The sequence below is a fragment of the Oryctolagus cuniculus genome, chromosome 19, assembly GCF_051225735.1.
Source record: "Oryctolagus cuniculus isolate XC-2025 breed Fujian yellow rabbit chromosome 19, ASM5122573v1, whole genome shotgun sequence".
Lineage (NCBI taxonomy): Eukaryota > Metazoa > Chordata > Mammalia > Lagomorpha > Leporidae > Oryctolagus > Oryctolagus cuniculus.
In genome coordinates this window covers 70,849,265-70,876,648 of record NC_142885.1, presented here as the reverse complement: position 1 = coordinate 70,876,648, position 27,384 = coordinate 70,849,265, and the positions used below count along the sequence as shown (strand labels likewise).

Genomic DNA, 27,384 nt, shown 5'->3' with positions numbered 1-27,384 from the left:
GTGAGAGCCAGGAGCACCCTTCAGTGAGCAGGAATTATCCGGCACGTGGCCTTTTGTGGGATTTTGCTTTGGGACCAGAAATGGTGCAGTAGAGGTAAAGATGCTGCCTGCGACACTGGCATCCCATATGGGCGCGAGTTCTAGTCCCGGCTGCTCCACTTCCGATCCAGCTCCCTGCTAATGCACCCGGGAAAGCAGTAGAAGATGGCCCAAGTGCTGGGGCCCTGCGCCCACGTGGGAGACCTGGAAGAAGCTCCTGGCTCCTGGCTTCCGACCAGACCAGCCGTGGTCATTGTGCCCATTTGGGGAGTGAACCAGCAGATGGGAGAGCTCTCTGTCTCTTTAAAGTATTTAAAAACTTGCTGTAATTAGTTTTAAGGAGGCGTTCTGCCCCAATCCTGTCAGTGATAAAAGTTCCCATGGTGGCAGCAGGGGCTGAGAAACCGCTGCAAACAGGGGCTCCCTGTGGGCTCGGTCAGCCTCCCCACTGACCGCTCAGCTGCCTGCCGGTGCTGTCACACCTCCGTGGAGCAGCTCACCCTCCTGAGAGGTTGTGCAGACTTGGAGAGGGGGAAGGATCAGAGCGCAGGCCGCGCCCAGGCCGCCTGACGCGGGACTTCAGCCCGGGGCGCGCAGAGCCCAGGCCGCCTGACGCGGGACTTCAGCCCGGGGCGCGCAGAGCCCAGGCCGCCAGACGCGGGGCGCGCAGAGCCCAGGCCGCCTGACGCGGGACTTCAGCCCGGGGCGCGCAGAGCCCAGGCCGCCTGACGCGGGACTTCAGCCCGGGGCGCGCAGAGCCCAGGCCGCCTGACGCGGGACTTCAACCCGGGGTGCGCAGAGCCCAGGCCGCCAGACGCGGGACTTCAGCCCGGGGCGCGCAGAGCCCAGGCCGCCAGACGCGGGACTTCAGCCCGGGGCGCGCAGAGCCCAGGCCGCCTGAACGCCGGACTTCAACCCGGGGCGCGCAGAGCCCAGGCCGCCAGACGCGGGACTTCAGCCCGGGGCGCGCAGAGCCCAGGCCGCCAGACGCGGGACTTCAGCCCGGGGCGCGCAGAGCCCAGGCCGCCTGAACGCGGGACTTCAGCCCGGGGCGCGCAGAGCCCAGGCCGCCAGACGCGGGACTTCAGCCCGGGGCGCGCAGAGCCCAGGCCGCCTGAACGCCGGACTTCAGCCCGGGGCGCGCAGAGCCCAGGCCGCCTGAACGCCGGACTTCAGCCCGGGGTGCGCAGAGCCCAGGCCGCCTGACGCGGGACTTCAACCCGGGGCGCGCAGAGCCCAGGCCGCCTGACGCGGGACTTCAGCCCGGGGCGCGCAGAGCCCAGGCCGCCAGACGCGGGACTTCAGCCCGGGGCGCGCAGAGCCCAGGCCGCCTGAACGCCGGACTTCAGCCCGGGGCGCGCAGAGCCCAGGCCGCCTGACGCGGGACTTCAGCCCGGGGCGCGCAGAGCCCAGGCCGCCTGAACGCCGGACTTCAGCCCGGGGCGCGCAGAGCCCAGGCCGCCAGACGCGGGACTTCAGCCCGGGGCGCGCAGAGCCCAGGCCGCCTGACGCGGGACTTCAGCCCGGGGCGCGCAGAGCCCAGGCCGCCAGACGCGGGGCGCGCAGAGCCCAGGCCGCCTGACGCGGGACTTCAGCCCGGGGCGCGCAGAGCCCAGGCCGCCTGACGCGGGACTTCAGCCCGGGGCGCGCAGAGCCCAGGCCGCCTGACGCGGGACTTCAACCCGGGGTGCGCAGAGCCCAGGCCGCCAGACGCGGGACTTCAGCCCGGGGCGCGCAGAGCCCAGGCCGCCAGACGCGGGACTTCAGCCCGGGGCGCGCAGAGCCCAGGCCGCCTGAACGCCGGACTTCAACCCGGGGCGCGCAGAGCCCAGGCCGCCAGACGCGGGACTTCAGCCCGGGGCGCGCAGAGCCCAGGCCGCCAGACGCGGGACTTCAGCCCGGGGCGCGCAGAGCCCAGGCCGCCTGAACGCGGGACTTCAGCCCGGGGCGCGCAGAGCCCAGGCCGCCAGACGCGGGACTTCAGCCCGGGGCGCGCAGAGCCCAGGCCGCCTGAACGCCGGACTTCAGCCCGGGGCGCGCAGAGCCCAGGCCGCCTGAACGCCGGACTTCAGCCCGGGGTGCGCAGAGCCCAGGCCGCCTGACGCGGGACTTCAACCCGGGGCGCGCAGAGCCCAGGCCGCCTGACGCGGGACTTCAGCCCGGGGCGCGCAGAGCCCAGGCCGCCAGACGCGGGACTTCAGCCCGGGGCGCGCAGAGCCCAGGCCGCCTGAACGCCGGACTTCAGCCCGGGGCGCGCAGAGCCCAGGCCGCCTGAACGCCGGACTTCAGCCCGGGGCGCGCAGAGCCCAGGCCGCCAGACGCGGGACTTCAGCCCGGGGCGCGCAGAGCCCAGGCCGCCTGAACGCCGGACTTCAGCCCGGGGCGCGCAGAGCCCAGGCCGCCTGAACGCCGGACTTCAGCCCGGGGCGCGCAGAGCCCAGGCCGCCTGAACGCCGGACTTCAGCCCGGGGTGCGCAGAGCCCAGGCCGCCTGACGCGGGACTTCAACCCGGGGCGCGCAGAGCCCAGGCCGCCTGACGCGGGACTTCAGCCCGGGGCGCGCAGAGCCCAGGCCGCCAGACGCGGGACTTCAGCCCGGGGCGCGCAGAGCCCAGGCCGCCAGACGCGGGACTTCAGCCCGGGGCGCGCAGAGCCCAGGCCGCCTGACGCGGGACTTCAGCCCGGGGCGCGCAGAGCCCAGGCCGCCAGACGCGGGACTTCAGCCCGGGGCGCGCAGAGCCCAGGCCGCCTGACGCGGGACTTCAGCCCGGGGCGCGCAGAGCCCAGGCCGCCTGACGCGGGGCGCGCAGAGCCCAGGCCGCCTGACGCGGGACTTCAGCCCGGGGCGCGCAGAGCCCAGGCCGCCTGACGCGGGACTTCAGCCCGGGGCGCGCAGAGCCCAGGCCGCCTGACGCGGGACTTCAACCCGGGGCGCGCAGAGCCCAGGCCGCCTGACGCGGGGCGCGCAGAGCCCAGGCCGCCTGACGCGGGACTTCAGCCCGGGGCGCGCAGAGCCCAGGCCGCCTGACGCGGGACTTCAGCCCGGGGCGCGCAGCCCGCTGGGTGACGGGGAGGGATCGGCTCCAGGGCGGCCGTGGTGCAGGTCAGGATGAGAGGCTCGGGGCCGACTCTAAGCCGTCCCTAATGTAAGTGAAGTCCTGGGTTCACAACGTCTGGGTGTGTGGTCACACACAGGCCTCCAGGGGCTGACTGCGGGCCGCGCCCCGAAGGCTGCAGGCACCAGATTTAGATTAAAAAAGGAGAGAACTGAAAACCTAAGAGATGCGCACCTATCAAGGCAGGGCTCCTGACGCCACCGCCGGCCGCGCCAGCGTCCCTGTCCTGGCGGCTCCACCTCCAGCCCGTGCCTGGGAAAGCACAGAGGACGGGGCGACGGATAAAGCCTTCTGCCTAGCCCAGCCCTGGGGGCAGGGAACGGGGGCTGGAAGGCCTCCCTCTCGGTCTCCAACTCTTTCAAATAATCTTTTTAAAAAATTTTAAAAATGGTTGATGAAAAAACTTTTTGCATAAAAGGCACTTTCAGACAAAGATCTCCCATCAGCTGGTTCATCCCCCAGCGGCCGGCCGAAGCCAGGAGCCCCAGCCGGGTGTCGCACGCGCGCCGCGGGGTCCCGGGCGCACCGGCAGGGGCTGACTCCGCGACCCCCGCGACCCCGCGGGCTGGGCTGGACGCGCCTCGACGCCCGCCCCTCCCGGGCACGGAGTCCCTGCTTTTAACAGACGCGTCTCGACCCCGTTTCCGACACAGTTTTGAACGAGATCAGAGAAACAAAAAGCGGATACTTGGAAACCCACTAGGTGGCCTCGACACGTGCCCACGGCCGACAAGAGCCGCGCCGGGGTCGGCCCGGGGTGCGGGGCCGCAGGCCGCTTCCCGGGCGAGCGGAGGGCGCGGTCACCCGGGAGCCCCAGACCCGCTACGGCCTGGAAGCCGCCGTCCGCGCGCACCGCCCGGCGCGGCCGCAAACCGCCCTTCCGGCTCCGGTGCGCTTCCGGCGCGGAGCCCGCTTCCGCTGACGTCACGGCGCTGCGACCCCCGGCGGCGCGGCGGGGGCGGGACTTCCGGCGGCTGAGTGACGGGCGCGGCAGCGGCAGCGGCGGCAGCGGCGGCAGCGGCAGCAGAGTCGCCTCAGCCTCCCCCTCAGCGGCGGCGGCGCCCGAGGCGACGCCGCGGCCTGCGCACCCCCGGGCAGCCAGGGCGGGCCGGGCGCGCCGGCCGGACAGCGGGCCGCGCTGGCGGCGGCGGTGGCCGCGATGATGGAGATCCCGATGGACGAGGGCGGCGGCGTGGTGGTCTACCAGGACGACTACTGCTCGGGCTCGGTGATGTCGGAGCGCGTGTCGGGCCTGGCGGGCTCCATCTACCGCGAGTTCGAGCGCCTCATCCACTGCTACGACGAGGAGGTGGTCAAGGAGCTGATGCCGCTGGTGGTGAACGTGCTGGAGAACCTGGACTCGGTGCTCAGCGAGAACCAGGAGCACGAGGTGGAGCTGGAGCTGCTGCGCGAGGACAACGAGCAGCTGCTCACGCAGTACGAGCGCGAGAAGGCGCTGCGCAAGCAGGCCGAGGAGGTGCGCGCGGCCGGGCCGGGCCGGGGCCGGGGCGGGGGCCGGGGAGGTGCGCGCGGCCGGGCCGGGGCCGGGGCCGGGGCGGGGGCCGGGGCCGAGGAGGTGCGCGCGGCCGGGCCGGGGCCGGGGGCGGGGGCGCGCGGCCGGGGCGGGGCCGGGGCCGGGGCGCGGGGCGGGCGGCGGCGCCGGGGCGGCCCTAGCCCGGGAGTCGCCGGGCCGGGGGCGCGGGGAGCATCGCTTAGCCTGACCCCCTCGCCAGGGATGCCGAGCGCGACGGGTGCGGGGCCGGGGTCGGCGGCGGCCGTCCCAGGGCCGAGCGAAGGGGGTGCGGGGCCGGGGTCGCCGGCTCCGGCCCCCGAGGACCCAGAGCAGCCTGTGGGGACGGGGGAGGGGGAGGGGGGCGGCGCCGGGGCGGCCCTAGCCCGGGAGTCGCCGGTCCGGGGGCGCGGGGAGCATCGCTTAGCCTGGCCCTCTCGCCAGGGATGCCGAGCGCGGCGGGTGCGGGGCCGGGGTCGGCGGCGGCCGTCCCAGGGCCGAGCGAAGGGGGTGCGGGGCCGGGGTCGCCGGCTCCGGCCCCCGAGGACCCAGAGCAGCCTGTGGGGACGGGGGAGGGGGAGGGGGGCGGCGGCGTTGGATGCGTCCCTAACCGGGAGTCGCTGGTCCGGGGGCGCCAGGGATGCCGAGCGCGGCGGCGGCCGGACCCAGGGCCGAGCGCAGGGGGTGCGGGGGCCGTGGGCTCCCTCCCCGTGACCTTGGCCCTGGTCACCTGCCCGTCGGGCGGAGGAGCGAGTTGTCCGGGTGGGTCTGAGCCCAGAGACTGCGGGGAGGAGGTCCCGCGGTTCTCTTGGGCGTGTGGATGGGGGGGGGGGGGCAGAGGAGTTCGGGTTCCTTCCCGGTTAACTGGGCCTAGCGTTCTTGGCTTCGGTGCTCAGCCGTGAGGCGGTGCCAGTGTTCTGGCTTTTTTTCTTTTTCTCTAAGCCGCAGCGGTTTATGGCCTGGTTCGCGTCACGCGTGTTTGTGAAAGGCGCCGGTGTCCTGTCTGGCGTCATCCCTGCCGGCTCTGGTTGGCTTTGCTTCCCGGGTTCCCGTCTGGTTGCCGCCACCAAAGCTGGTGTGACGTTCTCCACGTCAGGGTTGCCAGAGCTGGAGTGTGAGAGCTCACGGAGATCTGGGGTGCTTCGCAGGGGAGCAGCTGGCCCCAAGAAGTGGGGGACTGCCCAAGGTCACATGCACAGCCCTGGGCACCAGGCCAGGACGCACCTTCCCGCGCTGCAGGGGGTCAGAGGGCAGCTCCGGGCTGGGATGGAGCCGCCAGGATGGACGCGTCCACCCTCCCGCCAGTGCTCTGGGGACTGAGAGCCGCTGGGTGTGCGTGTGGTGTGCAGGCCGGCTCACCCGCCGCTGCCCCAGCTGTTGGAGAAGCTGCGGAGGGCTGTGGGAAAGGGTGGGTGGCCGGCCAGCCGTGATGGCACCAGGAGGCCCTGGTGAGGACGGGGCTGATGCCGTACACGCAGCATCCCGGCTCCCTTGTCACCGCAAGCAGGGGTCTGCGGGAAAGGCCTCTGGGCAGGGACTCGTGATCACGGAGGTGTGTGATAACACAAGGGCTGGAGGTCACCGGCGCAGGCGTGGCGTGGTGCAGAGCTGGCTGAGCTGTCGGCCGAGGCCCGGCCCAGCCGCCGGCCAAGAAGGCTTAGTCAGAGTCGGGAACCTGAGCCGACAGAGCGGCAGGGGTCTCCCGAAGGCCTTGACCCAAGAGAGCAGCCGTCCCCTGCCTCACAGCCAGCACCCTGGGAGGTTCTGGGCGCGTCCTGGCGGCTGGAGCCCTGGGGTGACAGTGGCTGGAGATGGTGGGGTCCCGGGAGAGGCCCCTGCACCCAGCCTCGTCTCCTCTCTGGGCCGCCGCGGCTGCTCGGGGAAGCGGGTGGGTTCCGGATGTGGCACGTGGAGGACTGTGCTGAGACGGTGTGGCAGTCAGGGCAGAGCCCCTGGGGGCTCACGGCGAGCCCGGGCATCGCCAGCCCCAGCGGGGCAGAGCAGGTCCTGTGGCCCAGTGTGAGTGCCTCAAGCTCCTTCCCTCAGAGGAGGGGGAGCTCGGGCCGGTGAGCAGGCCTGCTTCGCTGCATCACCCGGCGGCCAGCCAGGAGCCCAGAGCCCTTTCCCGGGAGTGGCACGCAGGCTACGGGAAAACCGACGTTTGAGAGACAATGGCCTCAGCGGTCACTGTCAGCGCTAAAACCTCCTCGGCCCTAGAGAACTCCCGTAGCGCCCACGTCTCTGTGCGGCCACGCGTCTCCCCCACCCCTCCCCGCCCTCTGCCCACTCCAGCTGTGCGGCCACGCGTCTCCCCCACCCCTCCCGGCCCTCTGCCCACTCGAGCTGTGCGGCCACGTGTCTCCCCCACCCCTCCCGGCCCTCTGCCCACTCGAGCTGTGCGGCCACGCGTCTCCCCCACCCCTCCCCGCCCTCTGCCCACTCGAGCTGTGCGGCCACATGTCTCCCCCGCCCCTCCCGGCCCTCTGCCCACTCGAGCTGTGCGGCCACGCGTCTCCCCCACCCCTCCTGGCCCTCTGCTCACTCCAGCTGTGCGGCCACGCGTCTCCCCCACCCCTCCCGGCCCTCTGCCCACTCGAGCTGTGCGGCCACGTGTCTCCCCCACCCCTCCCGGCCCTCTGCCCACTCGAGCTGTGCGGCCACGCGTCTCCCCCACCCCTCCCCGCCCTCTGCCCACTCCAGCTGTGCGGCCACGCGTCTCCCCCACCCCTCCCCGCCCTCTGCCCACTCCAGCTGTGCGGCCACGCGTCTCCCCCACCCCTCCCCGCCCTCTGCCCACTCGAGCTGTGCGGCCACGCGTCTCCCCCACCCCTCCTGGCCCTCTGCTCACTGGAGCTGTGCGGCCACGCGTCTCCCCCACCCCTCCTGGCCCTCTGCTCACTGGAGCTGTGCGGCCACGCGTCTCCCCCACCCTTCCCGGCCCTCTGCTCACTGGAGCTGTGCGGCCACGCGTCTCCCCCGCCCCTCCGGGATGTTTGCTGATGACTCGGCAGTTGATGCGTGTGAGTTAGCACAGGTGGAAGAAAGTTTTACCCAAAACTGATTTTTTCTTGGTGAAGTAGGTGTAACCCATTTCATGGAATGTTTAAACACTTTTAAGCTGAGGGAAAGATTGCAGAAGGCAGACACCACAATGCCTTGCAGAGACCATCATCCTGCGTTCTGTGCGTCGCTGAGTCAGCGGTTTCACTCGCTCCCACTGCTAGCAGCCGGCTCACTGCTGCGTGGACAGCGCACGCGGCTCTCTGCGGCCACGCCGCCCTGCCAGACCAGGCAGCTGGCGGCCTCCAAGAGGCCTTCCAGGGCAGCTGCCCTCAGTCGGGGCTCCAGCGCAGGCTCCCTGGAGGATGGGGACAAGGAGGCACAGAACCCAGGAATCGGCCGCTCTGGCACACCTCGCTGGCCAGTGTAGATGCTGGGGAGAGGCCGGCTGGGCCAGAGCTGACCACACGGCCGCCTCCGTGGTGTGACGAGCCCGTGGCTGCGGTCAGCTGGCAGAGTGAGTCATTTCTTCCAGACTTAGGACTTTAGGTTAAATGTAGCATCTGATTTTTTAAAAATATTCGTAAAAACTGTTTGGGGCCAGCGCCGCGGCTCACTAGGCTAATCCTCCGCATAGCGGTGCCGGCACACGGGGTTCTAGTCCCGGTCGGGGCGCCGGATTCTGTCCCGGTTGCCCCTCTTCCAGGCCAGCTCTCTGCTGTGGCCAGGGAGTGCAGTGGAGGATGGCCCAGGTGCTTGGGCCCTGCACCCCAGGGGAGACCAGGAAAAGCACCTGGCTCCTGGCTCCTGCCATCGGATCAGCGCGGTGCGCCGGCCGCAGCGCGCCGGCCGCGGCGGCCATTGGAGGGTGAACCAACGGCAAAGGAAGACCTTTCTCTCTGTCTCTCTCTCTCACTGTCCACTCTGCCTGTCAAAAAATAATAAAAAAAAAATAATAATAATAAAAAAATAATAAATAAAAACTGTTTGGAAATAACGTGCAGAGCTGCAGACATAACACCGCTCACCCAGAGTCCTAATCCCGAGTGTTCCCGTACTGCCCCTCTGCTCCGGCCAGCGTGCCCGTTGTCCACTTTGTTCTGGAGAGGCTCCTTGGGCTCTGCTCGGCTGACCTTGACCCTGGACGGGGCAGGATGGGCCCCCACCTGCCTGCCTGTGGCCTGGTGACCAGACCCAGGGCTGCTGCTGAGCCCTGCCGGGGGCCTGTGACGTTCTGCCCTGTGCATGCTGGCTGTCTGGGGAGGGCCCCGTGCCTCAGGTTCCCCTCTTCCTCAGCGGCCTCACCTCTGTCTCTCTGGTGTCTCTGCCCCTGGTCTTCTGCTCCCTACCGCCAGGCATGCCACGCCCACTGCCGGGACCACCAGGGAGTGAGGAGAGCGTGAGGGGTCCCTATATCCACCGTGCCCGTTAGGTGTGTGTGCAGGACGAGGGGTGGTGGCTGCCTGCCTCCTGGAGCCCAGTCGCTGATGTCATAGGGGACCCAGGAGCACAAGTGTTTTTGTTTTTGCTTTTTAGGATTTATTTATTGGGGCCGGCGCTGTGGCGTAGCGGGTAAAGCTGCCGCCTGCAGTGCCGACATCCCAAATGGGCGCCAGTTCAAGACCCGGCTGCTCCACTTCTGATCCAGCTCTCTGCTGTGGCCTGGGAAAGCCGTGGAAGATGACCCAAGCCCTTGGGCCCTGCACCCGCGTGGGAGACCTGGAGGAAGCCCCTGGCTCCTGGCTTCGGATCAGCGCAGTTCCGGCCATTGTGGCCAATTGGGGAGTGAACCATTGGATGGAAGACCTCTCTCTCTCTCTGCCTCTTCTCTCTCTTTGTGTAACTCTTTCAAATAAATAAATAAATCTTAAAAAAAAAAAGAGAGAGAGAGAGAGAGAGATTTATTTATTTGAGGGGCAGAGTTGCAGAGAGAGAGAGAGGTCTTCCATGCACTGACTCACTCCCCAAACAGCCGCAATGGCCAGAGCTGGGCTGATCTGGAGCCAGGAGCCGGGAGCGTCTTCCAGGTCTCCCACGCGGTGCAGGGCCCAGCACTGGGGCGTCTTCCACGGCCTTCCCAGGCGCATCCACAGGGAGCGGGATCAGAAGTGGAGCCGCTGGGACGCAAACGACCTCCATGTTGTGCGCTGGCGCCAGAGGCGGGGGCCGCCCTGCTATGCACAGCGCCGGCCCCAGAGCCCCGTTTTTAGCCACAGTTCATTTTCACGCGTATTAGTCAAAATGGCTGCGTGTGGCCAGGGCCACTGAACCTGGGCAGTGCAGCGTGGACGGCCTGGCTGAGCTGCCCTCACGGAAGGGCAGATGGTGAGTATTTCTAAGTCACTCAATTCCCGGCAGGAAAGGAAGGTGTGAGGAGAGGAGGGCACGGGGCAGGGCAGTGGGAGGAGACGCCACGCCCAGGAGTAAGAGAGGTGATGACATCGCCCAAGGCCGCAGACTGGCGGCGCAGGGCTGACGTGGGGTTAGCATTTCGCTGCCACAGGGAGGCGCCTGAGGTAAAGGAGAGAAGGCGTGCTGAGCGCACAGTCCTGGACGTGCGGGTCCACGGTCAGGCGGCCCCCCTGGGCTGGTGGTGGATGTCAGTGGAGGAGCCAGGGAGGAGGCGCAGGCCAGGCCCGGCTGAGGCTGGTGGGACCAGAATCTCGGGGAGCCGCCTCAACGGGCACAATCCAGGGAGGCCTCGGCACCTCCCACCAGGCCCCGCCTCCTGACTTTCCACCAGCTCCCCGTGGTGCCACCCTGGAGACCAGACTGTAGCGCGTGGGCCTCTGGGCGACATTCAGCGTCCACCTGATGGCCAGACCATCGCACTGGGCTTCTCTTCCTGTTCTGTTGGGGTGGCAGTGACCTTCGCTGAGCTGCACAGACGTGGTGCGTGGTTCAGTGACAAGGTGCAAACCCCTGAATCCAGCCCTAGCCCCACCACAAAGGCAGTGAAGACACTCGTGACCCCCAGGGTCTCCTTTCCCCGTCCCCAGGTGACCGCTGCCCTGCTTCTGTGACCACGGGTCAGTTTGCTCGTTCAGGGACTTTGCACAGATGGCCTTGTGCAGAGAGCCACGCAGCACCTCATCTTTTTGTGTGACCTGGTGCACACAGCCGGTGTCACTCCTTACTGTGCCAGCGTCCCCTTGCTGGCTGTCGGTCCGTCCACCTGCTGCCCTGTGCATAGCCCTGGCTGCACCGCTCAGTCCTCTGAACCAAGGCCGTAGCCGCAAGGTCTCAGGACAGGCAAGGATGGTCAGAGACTGCTCCCGAGAGGCCAGGGTCCAGCCCCGGCCCTGTGTCAGATCTCCGGGGGTGCTGCACTCCCCACAGGAGAGGCCATGTTTGTGGGGACCCCAGAGCCAGGTGTAATCTTGAACACCTGTTACGGGCTAGCGAGTTGGGGGTGCCGAGCAGAATATCCCTCTTTCAGGGAATGTCCGTCTCGTCATCCGCAGGGGCGCATGCAGAGCGAAGCCCTCATCAGTGTTCTGCGCGCCCCTCCCCGCCCAGGCTGCTCTGTTTCCCACGCTCTCTGGGCGCACCCTGGGCTCCTGTCCCTTCCCGCTCCTGCCAGCCGCTCACCCCTTCCTTCTCCCCTGCCAGTGAGGACCGGCGGACACAGCGTCCTGGTGACACCTGCCCCGGTGTGAGTGTGTGCACGTCCGCAGAGCAGGGAACCTTCGTCTGCTGCAAGCCGGGGCTCAGCGTTCGCAGTCTGAGGAATGGGGTGGGGGTGGAAGCTGGGGCGTCCCCAGCAGGAGAGAGCTCTGCTGGAGCCGTCTTCCTGGGGGGTCACTGGAGTCCTGGCTTTAGCTTCCCGTTTTCTTTTGTGTTTTTTCTTCCCCTGGTATCATGATATCTATTTTTTCCTTTCCTTTTTTTCTGTGTCTCTTACCAATTCTTGAGAGATGAGCGTGCATCCAGCCAGTTGTTGGGATTGGTTTTCGGCGGACGCTGAATCCAGTGGTCACTGTGACGTAACCGTTAGGTGCGCTGGCTCGTGGCCTCGCGCTCCTGGGCTCACCCTGACCCTTGGTGCAGAAGCACCCTGCCCTCTGCGTGCACCCTGCGGGGCCTCTCACCCTGCTCTGTGCACTGTAGATGTGGGTGCTGACACTGCTGGGGAGACAGCTCTGAGCCAGCACCCAAAGTCTGGGCTGCGTCAGCATCTGGCCGTGATGCGAAGTCACCGTGACACTGGGAGCGCACTGTGGCAAGCGGGTCCCCCGGGCACGGCAGCCGTGCCTCTCTGTCTGCTTTTAAGGTCGAACACCGAGAAAAGAGCCTTTTTTTTTTTTTGAAATTCACACCACCTCCTTTCCCGCTGGCGTATTTCTGGGAAGGATATAAATCGATTGATCTCAGGAAAGATCAAGGTCTTTGGTGCCACTGGGCTGCGTTTCCAGCAAAGCAGCCGGAGCTGGGTGGTGTCCTGAGGGGTCACCCAACCCGTGTGTTTTCTGTGCTGGGAACACACCTGCACGTGAAAGTCAGAAGTCGGAAACCCGTGGACGACAGTTACCAACAGTCGCCCCACACCGAGAGTTACCCGACAGTCGCCCCACACCGAGAGTTACCCGACAGTCACCCCACACCGAGAGTTACCCGACAGTCGCCTCACACCGAGAGTTACCGACAGTCGCCTCACACCGAGAGTTACCGACAGCCACCCCACACCGAGAGTTACCCGACAGTCACCCCACACCGAGAGTTACCGACAGTCACCCCACACCGAGAGTTACCCGACAGTCACCCCACACCGAGAGTTACCCGACAGTCGCCCCACACCGAGAGTTACCCGACAGTCACCCCACACCGAGAGTTACCCGACAGTCACCCCACACCGAGAGTTACCCGACAGTCACCTCACACCGAGAGTTACCCGACAGTCACCTCACACCGAGAGTTACCGACAGTCACCCCACACCGAGAGTTACCCGACAGTCACCTCACACCGAGAGTTACCCGACAGTCACCTCACACCGAGAGTTACCGACAGTCACCCCACACCGAGAGTTACCGACAGCCACCCCACACCGAGAGTTACCGACAGTCACCTCACACCGAGAGTTACCGACAGTCACCTCACACCGAGAGTTACCCGACAGTCACCCCACACCGAGAGTTACCCGACAGTCACCTCACACCGAGAGTTACCCGACAGTCACCTCACACCGAGAGTTACCCGACAGTCACCTCACACCGAGAGTTACCGACAGTCACCCCACACCGAGAGTTACCCGACAGTTACACCGAGAGTTACCCGACAGTCACCCCACACCGAGAGTTACCGACAGTCGCCCCACACCGAGAGTTACCCGACAGCCACCCCACACCGAGAGTTACCCGACAGTCACCTCACACCGAGAGTTACCCGACAGTCACCTCACACCGAGAGTTACCCGACAGTCACCCCACACCGAGAGTTACCGACAGTCACCCCACACCGAGAGTTACCCGACAGCCACCCCACACCGAGAGTTACCCGACAGCCACCCCACACCGAGAGTTACCCGACAGTCGCCCCACACCGAGAGTTACCGACAGTCGCCCCACACCGAGAGTTACCCGACAGTCGCCCCACACCGAGAGTTACCGACAGTCGCCCCACACCGAGAGTTACCCGACAGCCACCCCACACCGAGAGTTACCCGACAGTCACCCCACACCGAGAGTTACCGACAGTCACCCCACACCGAGAGTTACCCGACAGTTACACCGAGAGTTACCCGACAGTCACCCCACACCGAGAGTTACCCGACAGTCACCTCACACCGAGAGTTACCCGACAGTCACCTCACACCGAGAGTTACCCGACAGTCACCTCACACCGAGAGTTACCGACAGTCACCCCACACCGAGAGTTACCGACAGTCACCCCACACCGAGAGTTACCCGACAGCCACCCCACACCGAGAGTTACCCGACAGTCGCCCCACACCGAGAGTTACCGACAGTCGCCCCACACCGAGAGTTACCCGACAGTCGCCCCACACCGAGAGTTACCGACAGTCGCCCCACACCGAGAGTTACCCGACAGCCACCCCACACCGAGAGTTACCCGACAGTCACCCCACACCGAGAGTTACCGACAGTCACCCCACACCGAGAGTTACCCGACAGTTACACCGAGAGTTACCCGACAGTCACCCCACACCGAGAGTTACCCGACAGTCACCTCACACCGAGAGTTACCCGACAGTCACCTCACACCGAGAGTTACCCGACAGTCACCTCACACCGAGAGTTACCGACAGTCACCCCACACCGAGAGTTACCGACAGTCACCCCACACCGAGAGTTACCCGACAGCCACCCCACACCGAGAGTTACCCGACAGTCGCCCCACACCGAGAGTTACCGACAGTCGCCCCACACCGAGAGTTACCCGACAGTCGCCCCACACCGAGAGTTACCGACAGTCACCTCACACCGAGAGTTACCCGACAGTTACACCGAGAGTTACCCGACAGTCACCCCACACCGAGAGTTACCGACAGTCGCCCCACACCGAGAGTTACCCGACAGTCACCTCACACCGAGAGTTACCGACAGTCACCTCACACCGAGAGTTACCCGACAGTTACACCGAGAGTTACCGACAGTCACCTCACACCGAGAGTTACCGACAGTCGCCCCACACCGAGAGTTACCCGACAGTTACACCGAGAGTTACCTGACAGTCGCCCCACACCGAGAGTTACCGACAGTCGCACCACACTCCAGGGGTCGGAGTCCTGGCTTCTGTTAGCGTCATCTCCTAAAGAGTCATTTATTTATTTGAAAATCAGAGTTATGGAAGAGAGAGAGGGAGAGACAGAGCGCATCTGTCTTCCGGTTCACTCTCCAGATGGCCTCCATGGCCAGTGCTGGGCCAGGCCAGAGCCGGGAACTTCCTCCAGGTCTCCCGTGTGGGTGGCAGGGGTCCTGCTTTTCCTAGGCTGTCTGCAGGGAGATGGATTGGAAGTGAAGCAGCCAGATGCGAACCAGCGCCCACAAGGGATGCCGGCATTGGGGGTGGCAGTTTTACCCACTGTGCCACAGCACCAGCCCTGACGGATTCTTGAGGTCAACAAGAAAAATTGAATGAATGAGCTGTCACTGCAGAAGCAGCGTGTGTGGCCCCTGTGTGGAGCGCTCTTTGTCACGTAACCAGGAGCCAGAAATGTCAGCGGCAGTGCAGTGCCATTGTCCATCGTTGAGACTGGCAGATGGCTGGAGTTCAGGGCAGGTGCTGGGGCGTGAGGTGGGGCCTCCCCTGAGAGCCCTGGGCAGTCTGCACCCACACCTGCGCACAGAGCTTGGCCACCTGCGTGCAGCAGGAGGGGCCCAGGGGCCCCAATTCTACCGCGGCCCCAAGGCCTGAATTGAGTCTCCAGTTCTGGTGCGGGCCCCGCCAGTGTAGGCACTTGGAGAGCGAAGCAGCAGGTGGGAGGCTCACTCTGCGTGCCTCTCAAAGGGTAATGAATGGAAGTTTTTTAATAAAGCAGGGAGCGGTAGAATATGCTTACTGGTGTAGAAAGGAGTTCCGTGCACAGAAGTGAATGGGTTGCATGAACTGTGTACACTGTGCCTGCCCGCCAGCCCACCACACACTCATGCCCACACACAAATTGGAAGAATATCAGTTTCACCTGGTTTTCTAGATTGTATGTATGGTCATGCTTTTGAAAAATTATTTTCCTTGGGGCCAGTGTTGTGACATAGCAGGCACAGCTGTCACATGCGAGCCAGCATCCCATACGGACCCGGCTGCTCCACTTCCCACCCAGCTCCCTGCTAATGGCCTGGGAAAGCAGTGGAATTTGGCCCAAGTGCTTGGGCCCCTGCGTATGGAGAACCTGTAGAAGCTCCAGGCTCTTGGCTTTGGCCAAGCACAAGTAGATAGAAGATGTCTGTGTCTGTGTGTGTGTGTGTGTGTGTGTGTTTTCTCCCTGCCCCACCACTGTGGCTCTGCCTTTCCAATAAATAACAAATAAATCTCTTGGGCAGGGTCTGGGGAGGGGTGGACGCAGGACGCAGGCCAGGAGATAGCCGAGGAAGGCAAGAGTACTTGGCCACAGGTGGAATTAAGAAGCCTGGGGAACCTGATCCCTCTCCTGTGTGAACATCTGGATTCCCGCCATGGCATCCTTCCCACCCATGGTTAGGATGGCGTGCTGTCTTGGAGCCTGTGTCCATCTACACATAAACATTTGTAAAAAAGGAAAACAAGCCAACACCGTGCGGTCACTCACTGCCCCTTGGCTGTGTTCACCCAGCTGTCTGCGGCTGTGGATTTAAACCGAACCCAGCTGAGGCTCCTCCCGGAGTCTGCTCCAGATTCTGGGCCACCTGGAGGTAAACAACTCCTGGAGAACAAATTTTTTTTTTTTTGACAGGCAGAGTGGACAGTGAGAGAGAGAGACAGAGAGAAAGGTCTTCCTTTGCCGTTGGTTCACCCCCCAATGGCCGCTGAGGCCTGTGCACCACGCTGATCTGAAGCCAGGAGCCAGGTGCTTCCTCCTGGTCTCCTATGCGGGTGCAGGGCCCAAGCACTTGGGCCATCCTCCACTGCCTTCCTGGGCCACAGCAGAGAGCTGGCCTGGAAGAGGGGCAACCAGGACAGAATCCGGCGCCCCGACCGGGACTAGAACCCGGTGTGCTGGCGCCACAGGTGGAAGATTAGCCAAGTGAGCCACAGCGCCGGCCAGGGAACAATCTTTAAAAAATATATTTTTCTTTTTACTTAATACACTCGTCTGATTATTTTCTACAAAACCAGATATTGTTTGCATAATTGTCTTCATTTTCTGACGCTGGGGTGGGAAGGTGATGGGGTTAAGGTCAGTGCACGGTGGTCTGAGCTGGGGGGATGATGGGGTTAAGGTCAGTGCACAGTGGTCTGAGCAGGGTGGTGATGGGGTTGAGGTCAGTGCACGGTGGTCTGAGCGGGGTGATGGGGTTAAGGTCAGTGCACGGTGGTCTGAGCGGGGGGGGGAAGGTGATGGGGTTAAGGTCAGTGCACAGTGGTCTGAGCGGGGGGTGATGGGGTTAAGGTCAGTGCACGGTGGTCTGAGCGGGGTGATGGGGTTAAGGTCAGTGCACGGTGGTCTGAGCTGGGGGGGTGATGGGGTTAAGGTCAGTGCATGGTGGTCTGAGCTGGGGGGGAAGGTGATGGGGTTAAGGTCAGTGCACAGTGGTCTGAGCTGGGGGGGAAGGTGATGGGGTTAAGGTCAGTGCACAGTGGTCTGAGCTGGGGGGGAAAGTGATGGGGTTAAGGTCAGTGCACGGTGGTCTGAGCTTGGGGGGGAAGGTGATGGGGTTAAGGTCAGTGCACGGTGATCTGATCGGGGTGATGGGGTTAAGGTCAGTGCACGGTGGTCTGAGCGGGGTGATGGGGTTAAGGTCAGTGCACAGTGGTCTGAGCGGGGTGATGGGGTTAAGGTCAGTGCACGGTGGTCTGAGCGGGGGGTGATGGGGTTAAGGTCAGTGCCCGGTGGTCTGAGCGGGGTGATGGGGTTAAGGTCAGTGCACGGTGGTCTGAGCGGGGGGTGATGGGGTTAAGGTCAGTGCACGGTGGTCTGAGCGGGGTGATGGGGTTAAGGTCAGTGCACGGTGGGGCCTGAGACCGCCTGTGCCGCTCGAACCTACGCGTTCAGAACCACCCCCTCTCTGCAGCTGCTGAGAACTGTGCCTCTTCCTGGCTGCGGTGGTCTCCGGTTTTCTGCAGCCACATGCAAAGACCGGAGACCACCGCAGCCACATGCAAAGACCTCCGTCCACTCCTTGCTCCCAGGCCCCTCCTCTCTGCTGTCCCTGCACTCCCCCTGCTCAGGAGCTGTCCCTGGGGCCTGTGGGTCTCAGCACAGAGAGCTGCCGCAGAGGTGCCCCTGGGGCTGGGCGGGGCCGGGCTCCCGGCTGCTCAGTCTGCTGCTTTGTCCTGTTTTCTGAGGACGCTGTGGGAGTTGAGAGCCAGCCTGAAGTCTCCTTTCCTGCCAATGAAGTTGATAACGCTCCGGCTTCCTTCTCACGTCCCAGCCACACCCCATCCCGGGTGGGCCCAGGCCTTCCAGGAGTGCTTTCCTCCTGCAGGGCGCGACTTTCCCCACTTGGTTTGGAAATGCTGCTCGGAAGGCTGCCGTCTAAGGTCGCCGTAACAAGCCCAGACCAGGCCTCGGTCTTGCTGTGGGGCCTGGGAGCAGGGAGGGCTTGGCGTTCCGAGTCCCCGGGCCCCAGGCTGCGTTGTCGCTGGGGTCCGGGTGCACTGGCAGTCTCAAGACGGCGGCACCAGAGCTCTCGTGAAGCAGGTGTGGGGCTGCTACCGGGGCGGGGGCAGGGAGGGCACCACCCTTCCAACCGCGCTCTGCTCCCCACGGATGGCACCAGCTGGGGAGCAGGTCCTCCCACAGCCGGCCTGTGTCCTGGGGTCTGCCTGCAGAGGGTGGCAGGCACTGCGAAAGCGTGGGAAACACAGGTTTGGGACAGGGACAGCCCCACTCCGGCCTCGCCGTTGGCCTCAGCCGTGTCTTTGGCCTCCTGGTCCTTGAAGCCTGTGGCCCTTCGGGTGAAGGGCAGTTACCCCCGCCCCGCCCCGCCCCGCCCATGACCGCACTCACACCGCCTGCCCTTTTTCTGTCTCCCCTGCACAGAAGTTCATCGAGTTTGAAGATGCCTTGGAACAGGAGAAGAAAGAGCTGCGGACGCAGGTGGAGCATTACGAGCTGCAGACGCGGCAGCTGGAGCTGAAAGCCAAGAACTACGCGGATCAGAGTAAGTGGCTGGCGGGGCGGCGCGGGGCTGAGCCGCAGCCGGCCGGAGGGCCCAGGCAGCCTCGCTGAACAAGGTTCAAGAAAAGCCAGTGCCAGCGTGCTGTTTCCTCCAGGACTGACTCGGCGCTTATCTCTTTACCCTGCCGTGGTGCCCTGTGGTCACCTCAAGGCTTGTGTGAAAATATGTAACTAAGGCCCGTGTGAGCACACAGCACCTTCATCAAAATGTGTTTTCATTATTTGTTCAAAAGGTAGAGAGACAGAGGTCTTCCATCCTTGGTTTACTCTCAAGTGCCTGCAACAGCCGGGGCTGGGCCAGGCAGAAGCCAGGGGCCCGGCGCTCCCTCCAGGTCTCCCGTGTGTGGGTGTGGCAGGAACCCAAGTACCTGGGCCACGACCTGCTGCCCCCTGGGGTGTGCATTAGCAGGAAGTGTTCATCAGAACCAGTGCTGGAACGTGAGCCCAGGCACTCCAACGTGGGGAGCAAGTGTCCTGAGCCGGACACCTGACCACGCACAGCACCTTGCCCAGTGCTGTAATCTGACCCCAAAGTCACACATCGGTCCCCAAGGTCCGTCTGTGGTCCTTCAAGCAGAGCTGCCCATTGGCCCTGAGGGTCTCCACCCCCTCAGCACTGTGGAGTCCTGGTCTCTCCCGAGCTGAAGGTTGGTCCTGAGGGAGCCAGCACTGTGGTGACAGCTCCTGGAAGGGGCTGTGGCTATCAGGGTGTGTGTGGGACCCGTCCCTGGGCTGCACTGCCTGCGACACCAGCACCCCTCCTGGGTGCCGCTTCACGTCCCAGTCACTGTACTTCCAGCCCAGCTCCCTGCTAGTGCTCCGGGGAAAGCGGCGCGGGGTGGTGCCTGGGCCCTGGACCCGCAGGAGACCCAGAGGAAGCTCCTGGCTCCTGGCTTCCACCTGGCCCAGCCCTGGCTGCTATGGTCATTTGGGGAGTGAACCAGCAGGTGGAGGACCTCTCTGTCTCCATCTCTCTCTATAGCTCTTTCAAATAAGTAAGTCAGTCTCTCTTAAAAAAAAAAAAAAAAAAAAAAAAAACTGGCTGGGCAAGGAAATAGGATTCTTATTATTATCGTATTTTTTTTTGAAAGGCAGAGTTAGTGAGTGAGAGAGACAGAGAGAAAGGTCTTCCTTTTCCATTGGTTCACCCTCCAAATGGCCACTACAGCCGGCGCACCGTGCTGATCCGATGGCAGGAGCCAGGTGCTTCTCCTGGTCTCCCATGCAGGTGCAGGGCGCAAACACTTGGGCCATCCTTCACTGCCTTCCCAGGCCACAGCAGAGAGCTGGACTGGAAGAGGAGCAACTGGGACAGAATCCGGTGCCCCAACCGGGACTAGAATCCGGGGTGCCGGTGCCGCAGGCGGAGGATTAGCCTCCAGAGCCGTGGCGCCGGCCATTATTATCATATTATAAGATGCATTTATTTCCACGGCTGGTTCATTCCCCAGATGGCCATAACTGGGCCGAGCCAGAGCCAGAGCCAGGAGTTCATCCCTGTCTCCTGTGTGGGTGGCAGGGGCCCAAATACTTGGGCCATCCCACTGCTTTTCATAGGCCATTAGCAGAGAGCTGGATCAGAAGTGGAGCAGCCGGGACACGAACCAGCGCCTCTGTGGGATGCCGGCGTCACAGGCAGTGGCTTTACCCGCTGTGCTAGCACACCAGCCCCTTAGTAGTAGCGGTAGTAGTATAACACTTATTTTAGGTGTTTTCCTGGATACCTGTTTCGCCTGGTTGTCTTGGAAGGCTGGTGCCTTCGTTTCTCTGAAAAGTTGGATCGAGCTGGGGAAGGAAGCTGGTTTGGTGTGCGGGCAGGGGTGCAGTATAAAGCACTGTGCCAGGCCGGCGCCCTGCCCGTGCGTGTGCCAGCCTTCCGGTGGCTCCGGGTCCCCACCGCTGTGCCTGCTGGGTAGCAGCAGACCTGAGGCTGCCCTGGGCACACACAGAACCCCCTGTTAACTACGCAGAACCCTTTCTCTCCTTTGGTTAAAGTACAACTGCATGTGAAGCCTTTTTTGTCTGTTCTTAGAAGGCAGTAAATCTAAACTCAAATTACAGACTCAACTTCTTTGTTTGGTCAGCACCAGGAGTGAAGGCCGGGCCCTCCACCCATGCAGCGGCTGCACACCTGCCCCCGAGCAGGGCGCAGCCAGGCCCTCGGCCACACCCCTCTGCAGACTGGCAGTGCAGGCAGTCCGCGCCTCCCTGGGACACGGCGGCGCCTCCCTCTCTCCCGGGAGTGCCTCTCTCTACTGTGTGCCTGCGTGTCTGAGTGCTTCAGGGTCTTCTGGAGTTAGGGGCTGCTCCTCCAGGTGGTGGGCACCTCCATGGCCACCCCCCTGCCCAGGGCACGGCGCAGGAGAGCGTGCAGCCTGGCAGGAGACGGGGAACTGAGAACTGTGTGATTTGGGAGATCACAAAGCCAGGGTGAGGGGAGGAGGGTCTCGCACTGGAAACAGGGCCTGAGCTGGTGAGGCCCCTGCCGCCCGCTTCCCAGGATGCTCTGTGGCCACATGACCCTCCCCCCCAGCCCGTGCCCTCTGCAGCTGCCCCCCCCCCCCCCCCAGCGCACTCTCCCTGGACAGGGAGCCCCGGAGGGTTGCAGCCACACCGCTGACCTGTGTCTCTTGGGGCCAGAGGGGACCATCCTAAGTCAGCAGGAGCTGCCACTCTGGAGAGACCAGGCTGTCAGCCCAGAGCAGGGGACGCGGTCGTCACTCGCTCGGCAGAGGTAGGGGCAGGGCTGCTTGTGCGGCCGTCTTCTGTCGCTCGGCACACTGGCTTTTCGTCTGCCCTCGGCTCCTGCCCTGAGCCTTGCCCACCCTGGAGCCCCGGCTGACTGTGGCAGAGGCTGCTCCAGGAGCCCCTCTGTCTTGGTTTTCGTAGCAGAGTCAAGTGTTCTCCCGCAGCACAGCACGGGCTGCTCGCCCCCGTGGTGACGACCCCGGGTGCGGAATGCCACTGCCCGTCTGTGCCGGCACCAGAGCCCCTGCCCACCCTGTGCCCGCTGCAGAGTGTAGGGAGGTGGGGAGCAGGCTGTGCTGGTAACGGGCAGTGGCTGTGTATTGCAGTTTGCCGGCTGGAGGAGCGGGAGTCAGAGATGAAGAAGGAGTACAACGCCCTGCACCAGCGGCACACAGAGGTGGGTCCCTGGCCTGGCAGAGCGTGGCCCGCACAGGCACCTGGGAGGGCTGCTCGGCTGTGTGCCGTCCGTGGCATTTCTCTGCTGCGACACACAGAGGTGGGTCCCTGGCCTGGCAGAGCGTGGCCCGCACAGGCACCTGGGAGGGCTGCTCAGCTGTGGGTGCCCCCCCAGTGTTTATCTGCTGCCAGACCTGTAAGTCACAGGCCTCGTGCCGGCTAGACACCATTCCCGACCTTCGCCTCGTCTTCCTGCGATCTCGGGTTAGAGAGGAGGGCCAGGCGCCATCCCAGCAGCGCTGACAGGTTCCTTCCCGGCAGATGATCCAGACCTACGTGGAGCACATCGAGAGGTCCAAGATGCAGCAGGGCGGGGGGACCAGCCAGACCGAGAGCAGCTTGCCCGGGCGGAGGTAGGCGGCTGAGCGCCGGGCACTGTGGTCCGCCCTGAGGGTGTTGGGAAACCCCGTTCCCCGAGGGGAGCCGGCGAGGCTGGCTAAGCAGGAGCCGTGTGGAGATGGCTTGAGACCCTGAGGGGTGTGTGGCGCTGGTGTGTGCCTCCTGCCAGCCCCCAATTCAGTTCCAGGCCCGGGAAAAACTGCATGGTCCATGTGCCTTGTGTTGCTGACTCTCTGGAATCCGCATGTGACCAGAACCAGCACTGGGGCGCATCTCCAGACATTCACGGAGCAGGGAGACTTCCAAGCCCGCGTGCAGGCTCACGGCTGAGTGGCGCAGGGCCATGCACCTCACGCTGTCCGCCTCACACCGAGACTGGAGGGGCAGGAGGGTTGACGCCCGCCTCCGGCCCCTGTTAGAGGGTAGCCTCAGGCCTGACATGCAGTATGTCTGGACGGGGTGAGGTGTTCTGGGCTTTAAGATTAGTGTGCCCACATGTTCCATTCGGACAGCTGCTAGGTGTTGGCCGATGCACCACGCCAGGTGGCTGTCTAGAATGCACCACCTTGGATTACCAGCTGTGTGGCTGGGGAAAGGGGCCTGGCCACCACAGCGGCGGGACAGTGCCCGCCGTCTCCGAGGCCCTGCGTGGCCTGAGTTCAGGACCCAGTGCTGGTTTTCACTGAGAAGCAGAGAAGCTTGCTGAGGCTGGGCTCCTCTTCTGTTTCCTGTGCCTAGGAGGAAGGGTGGACTGGCCACAGGCCCACAAAAGCAGAGTGCCCAAGGTTTTGTCCGAGGTGTTGGGGACACCTGACCAAACTCATCGGGGTTGGCTGCAGGGGCCCGGGAGGGCTGTCAGGCCGTGGTCCTTCATTGCCAAGTTGTGAAGGCGTCTGGCTGCATGTTCCTGGGTTTTTCCCTGGCCTCTGGGTTGTATCTGCAGACAAGGAGGTCTGGGGTGTCCACCTCTGGGCTTCCTCCGTCTTTCCTGGTAACTGTGGGCGGAACCGTGGGCTCTGGACTGCAGAATCTTGTGAGAAACAAAAACAGACCGTGTCACATGAAGACCTCTCGGAACCGAGGCCAGGTGGCAGGGGGACCGGCGGGCAGGGGGTGGGGCTGCGGCCTGTGTGTTGGCCCCGCCAGGAGACGGGAAGGGAGCCAGTAAGGGAAGCCCTGCAGGTGCACCTCCTGCACTTCACGGGGCATCACTGACCTGCTGGCCCCGTCTCACGGCTTGGCACACCAGCTCCTCAACACGGTGAGCTCCTGGCTTCCGGCCCCCAGATCACCGTGAGGGTTTCCAAGTAACTGGATCGGAGCTCTGACCTGGATCCAAAGTGCTCGTGGTGTTTTGTGGGGAGTTGTACAGAGCAGCCTGAGCCAAGGCAGGGGCCGGGCGTTTTGGGCTGCCTTGTGCTGAGAGCTGGGTGTTACGGACCTTGGGCTTCCCCTGCCGGACCCCTTCAGGGCAGGAGGCCCCGGAGCTGGGCAGGAGAGGCAGGCAGTGTGCTCGTTGACTTCTGCACTCAGGGCCCAGGCCCTGTGGAGTTGGCCGAGGCTGTGGCCGCTCGGTTCCAGCTGTCACCATGGGCCGCCAGGCTCTGGTAGACAAAACAGGGTGTGCCATGCTGTGGGCCTCCACGCAGAGTAATCTGCTGCCGATGGGGCCTTGGGTGCTGGGGCTGAGCCCAGGCTCCTTGCTCTGTGCTTGGTGCTGCAGCTCAGCGTGGGCCCCTGGAGGCTGGGGGAAGCCTGCTTGCCCTCCTCAGAGCGGCCCCTGGCTCTGCGGCTGATGCCTCTCTTGCCCTCGACAGGGCTCCTGGACACACCTGGGCCTCGCCTGCCCTTGGGGTCCCACTGAAGACCGTGTGGGGCTTTCCTCTGCCCTCAGGGAGCAGAACACACCCCCCGTCAGAAGCCCCGCCTCCATGGGTTCTGTGTGCCGCAGCCGGGTCCCACTGCCCGTGTGCAGCCATCTGGTAGCCAGCAGCGAGTGCCTGCTCTGCTGGGGTCTCCCCACACCCCTGGAGACCCCTCACTTGCCCGTGCAGGCTGACACGGAGCTCCGCTGTGCCATCTGGTCCTGCCAAGTGGCGCCTCAACCCCTGGCCCTGTGACTCAGGCGCCTGCCACGGGGTCTCTGCAGCGGGAGGAGAGCGTGGCTGGCAGCAGAAGGCGCCGGCACTGCCGGCAGCCGTCCTGTGCGCTTTGGCTACGAAGAGCACACGCTGCAGTTTGAGGACAGGAAGTGGCAAGGGCAGTGTGGGGCCCGGGCTCACCCTGCTGCCTCAGACCCGGGGCCCCATCCTTGCTCCAGCACACAGCGCGGCCTCCTCGGCTCCCTCCGGGCTCTGCAGCCGCTGCTGGGCTCTGAGCTTGGAGGGGACAAGGTGACCCGGGGCTCCTGGGCACAGGTGGCAGCTATAGCCTCGGGCTTCCGGAGCAGCGGCTGGATGAAGGAGGCAGCACTCGATCCCGTTGTACAGGGCCCTGAGTGGCCACGGCCCCTCTCTGCCCTGCTGCAGGGGTGCTGGGTTGAGGACGGCTCCCTGCCTGGCCTCACCGGACACCTGTGTTCTCCTCTGCCACAGCCTTGATCCCCTGGGGCCACGTGTGCACGTCCACCTCACCTCGCTCCCACACTGCCAGCACCCGGCAGCCTTCCCGGCCCTCAGTCTGAGCCGCTGACTGCCCCTGGCCACAGGCGGTGTTTTCCTACCATCCTGCCGTGGTTTTTCTGAGTCTGTGTGTCTTTGTAATAAACTCATCGCAAGCCCGAAGACCTGATGGTCTGCTTGGGCCATCACCGACAGCAGATGTGGCATGAGCAGGAGCATGTGTGTCTGTGTGCCCACATGTGCTGGCCCTGTCTGTGCAAGGCCACGCGCCTTCACCCTGCTGCGCTCTGTCAAAGCCAAGGGAGTGTGTGTGTCACATGTCTGTCCCTTGTGCCTCGCTGGCCTCTGTGTGTGGAGGCTGTCGTGTAGAAGAGGGTACAGTACGGGACACTGGTGTCACATTGCCCACGCGTGTGAATGGGTACAGTACGGGACACTGGTGTCACATTGCCCACGCGTGTGAGTGGGGGCAGAATGGGACACTGGTGTCGCATTGCCCACGCGTGTGTCTGAGTGGGGGCAGAATGGGACACTGGTGTCGCATTGCCCACGCGTGTGTCTGAGTGGGGGCAGAATGGGACACTGGTGTCGCATTGCCCACGCGTGTGTCTGAGTGGGGGCAGAATGGGACACTGGTGTCGCATTGCCCACGCGTGTGTCTGAGTGGGGACAGGTGCACGCTGGCCCGACCTCCGCCTCTAACGGTGTCTTTGTGTCCTGTCTGCTCTCTGTGCTTCACCGCTGTGTGCCGGCCACTGTGTCTGTGCTACCCACAGTCCTCGCCAGTCATGGAGGAAAAGGTAACGCCCATGGGGCATCTGTCGCTGGTGGGCCTCGCTGCGGGGGGGGGCATCTGTCGCTGGTGCTGGGCCTCGCTGCGGGGAAGGGATTGGAGATTTTTGGATGGAAACGTTAGGGTAGCCGGTTGTTCTCCTTACACGCACATGGTGGTCAAGACGTGTTCTGCCCCTGGCGACGTGGACCAGAGCGTTTTCCAGTTGCATCTGTGAGACTGACACTGAGGCCGTGGCAGGCTGGTGGTAGGGAGCTGGGCAGTGGGACAGGCATAGCTGCACTCTGCCGGTCCTCAGCCCGCCTCTGCCCTGGCCACTGCTGAAACCATGGCGGCCAGTGCGCCGGGGCGGCTTGTGTCCACGGCACCGGCTGGGAGGCGGCAGCAGGCAGAGCCTCTGAGGGATCTGGATTCTCGGCCCCACCCGGTCACCCAGGAGCTCTGTACCCAGACCTGGTGGCATGAGTGTCACCCCGAGGACAGCAGGCTCCCAGGGTGGCAGTCTCTGGAGTGGACAAGCGTTGGTGTCTCCCGAGGGAGCTGGCCCTGCTGCCCCTGCCCGCGAGGCTCAGGGTCCAGGCTGTCAGAGTTTCCGAGTGGAAGTGTCAGAAGGAGGCCCTGACCCGGCTATAACCGGTTTCCCTGGGACGCGAGTCGGGGGGCGCCACGTCCTGTGAGACGGGAGTCCTGCATGCTGACAGAGACGAGGCCATGGAGAGGGCAGGGCTGTCGAGCCCACGCAAGCTGACTGCTGGGCACCGGTGGCTGCACGGTGGCCCGGGGCCTGGCGGGTCCTTGTCAGCACAGGGCCGGCTGAGCTGAGTGTGGTCCCAGGTTCAGAGCTTTCCAGCTGTGGCGTCTTCCTCAGGACCTGAGTTTCGGACTGGCAGATCCGAAAACAGCGCTGTCCTCAAGGCCTGAGGGTCCCCCTCTGTCCAACCCACTAGCCCCCCCCACACACAGCAGCTGTCCGTCTGGCTGTCCCTGCCACAGATCAGCCGACAGCACAGAGAGGTGCCAGCAGGCCCCAGGCCCCCTCTCGCCGGGCACAGCAGCATCCTGAACAGGACAGCCCGGCCAGCCCGGCCCCAGAACCGCCCGGCTCCCAGCGAGAGGCCGCCCTAGCTTCCCGCCCACTACAGAAGGTGCGGTCGGCGGTGCTCCCCCCCCCCCCCCCCCGCACCACGCGCATCCTGGCAGCTGCCAGGCCCTCATCCCCTCCAGAGCGGCAGCTCTGCGGGCTAGCTCAGTACCCGAGGCCGGGGTGGGAGGGGACAGCTTCAGGCAGCGTGCCGCTGACCCCACTTGGAAGCCTCTGACAGGGACGTGGGCTGAGGGCAGCCTCCGTCTCCCCAATACTGCAGCCGTGGCTGTCTCCACGGGACTGAGCCCCCAGCGCGAGTGCAGTCTCCCAGACGCCCCCAGTTTGTTAGCAGAGCCTTACAAGGTCCATGTGACAGCTGGGAGGGCTGCCCAGGGGACACAGCACTGGAAGTGGACACACCAAGGATGCAGGAGGGACAGAGGCCGGGCCGGCGGTCCTGGCCTGTGAGCGCAGGTCGGGCTGCACAGACACAAGGCCGCGCGCGGTAGAGGCCAGCACCCGGGCTGCCTGTCGGTGCTCTGCAGGCTCACTTCGTGCACGCGGCCGTCTGCTTCAAGCTGAAAGCCGAACTAAGCAAAAGCGGTGGACTGCAGACGGCAGCAGGGCCGCGCCGTGGGTGGTGGTCATGAGGCTGACTCCCCGGAGGTGGACGTGCACCCCCTGCCCAGCAGAGGGGCTGCTTTCTCTTCATAGCCACCAGCTGACCGCCGCATCCTCTCGTGTCTCTCTCAGCAGGAAGGAGCGCCCCACCTCTCTGAGCGTCTTCCCCCTGGCCGACGGCATGGTACGTGCGCCGAGGGGGGGCAAGCTCGTGCCTGCGGGGGACCACTGGCACCTGAGCGACCTCGGCCAGCTGCAGTCCGGCTCCAGCTACCAGGTT

General features: G+C 64.6%; 1 protein-coding gene across 18 annotated transcripts in view; it reads left to right on the top strand.

Annotated features, from left to right (window-relative positions):
* Window positions 1–4,117: 4,117 nt before the first annotated feature.
* The window catches only part of MAPK8IP3 (mitogen-activated protein kinase 8 interacting protein 3), a 42,748-nt gene continuing 19,481 nt past the window's right edge, over window positions 4,118–27,384 (top strand). For 3 of the 18 annotated variants that reach the window (XM_051830280.3, XM_051830276.3, XM_051830282.3), the window contains exons 1-6: window positions 4,119–4,631; window positions 18,305–18,425; window positions 21,517–21,587; window positions 21,908–21,999; window positions 25,383–25,406; window positions 27,237–27,381. In XM_051830280.3, the coding sequence (XP_051686240.1) occupies window positions 4,314–4,631; window positions 18,305–18,425; window positions 21,517–21,587; window positions 21,908–21,999; window positions 25,383–25,406; window positions 27,237–27,381 (771 nt within the window). In that variant the 5' untranslated portion in view covers window positions 4,119–4,313. Of the gene's footprint in view, window positions 4,632–18,304; window positions 18,426–21,516; window positions 21,588–21,907; window positions 22,000–25,382; window positions 25,407–27,236; window positions 27,382–27,384 lie in introns of all 18 variants that reach the window. The other 15 variants (XM_051830277.3, XM_051830272.3, XM_051830270.3 and 12 more) reach the window with 10 other exon arrangements.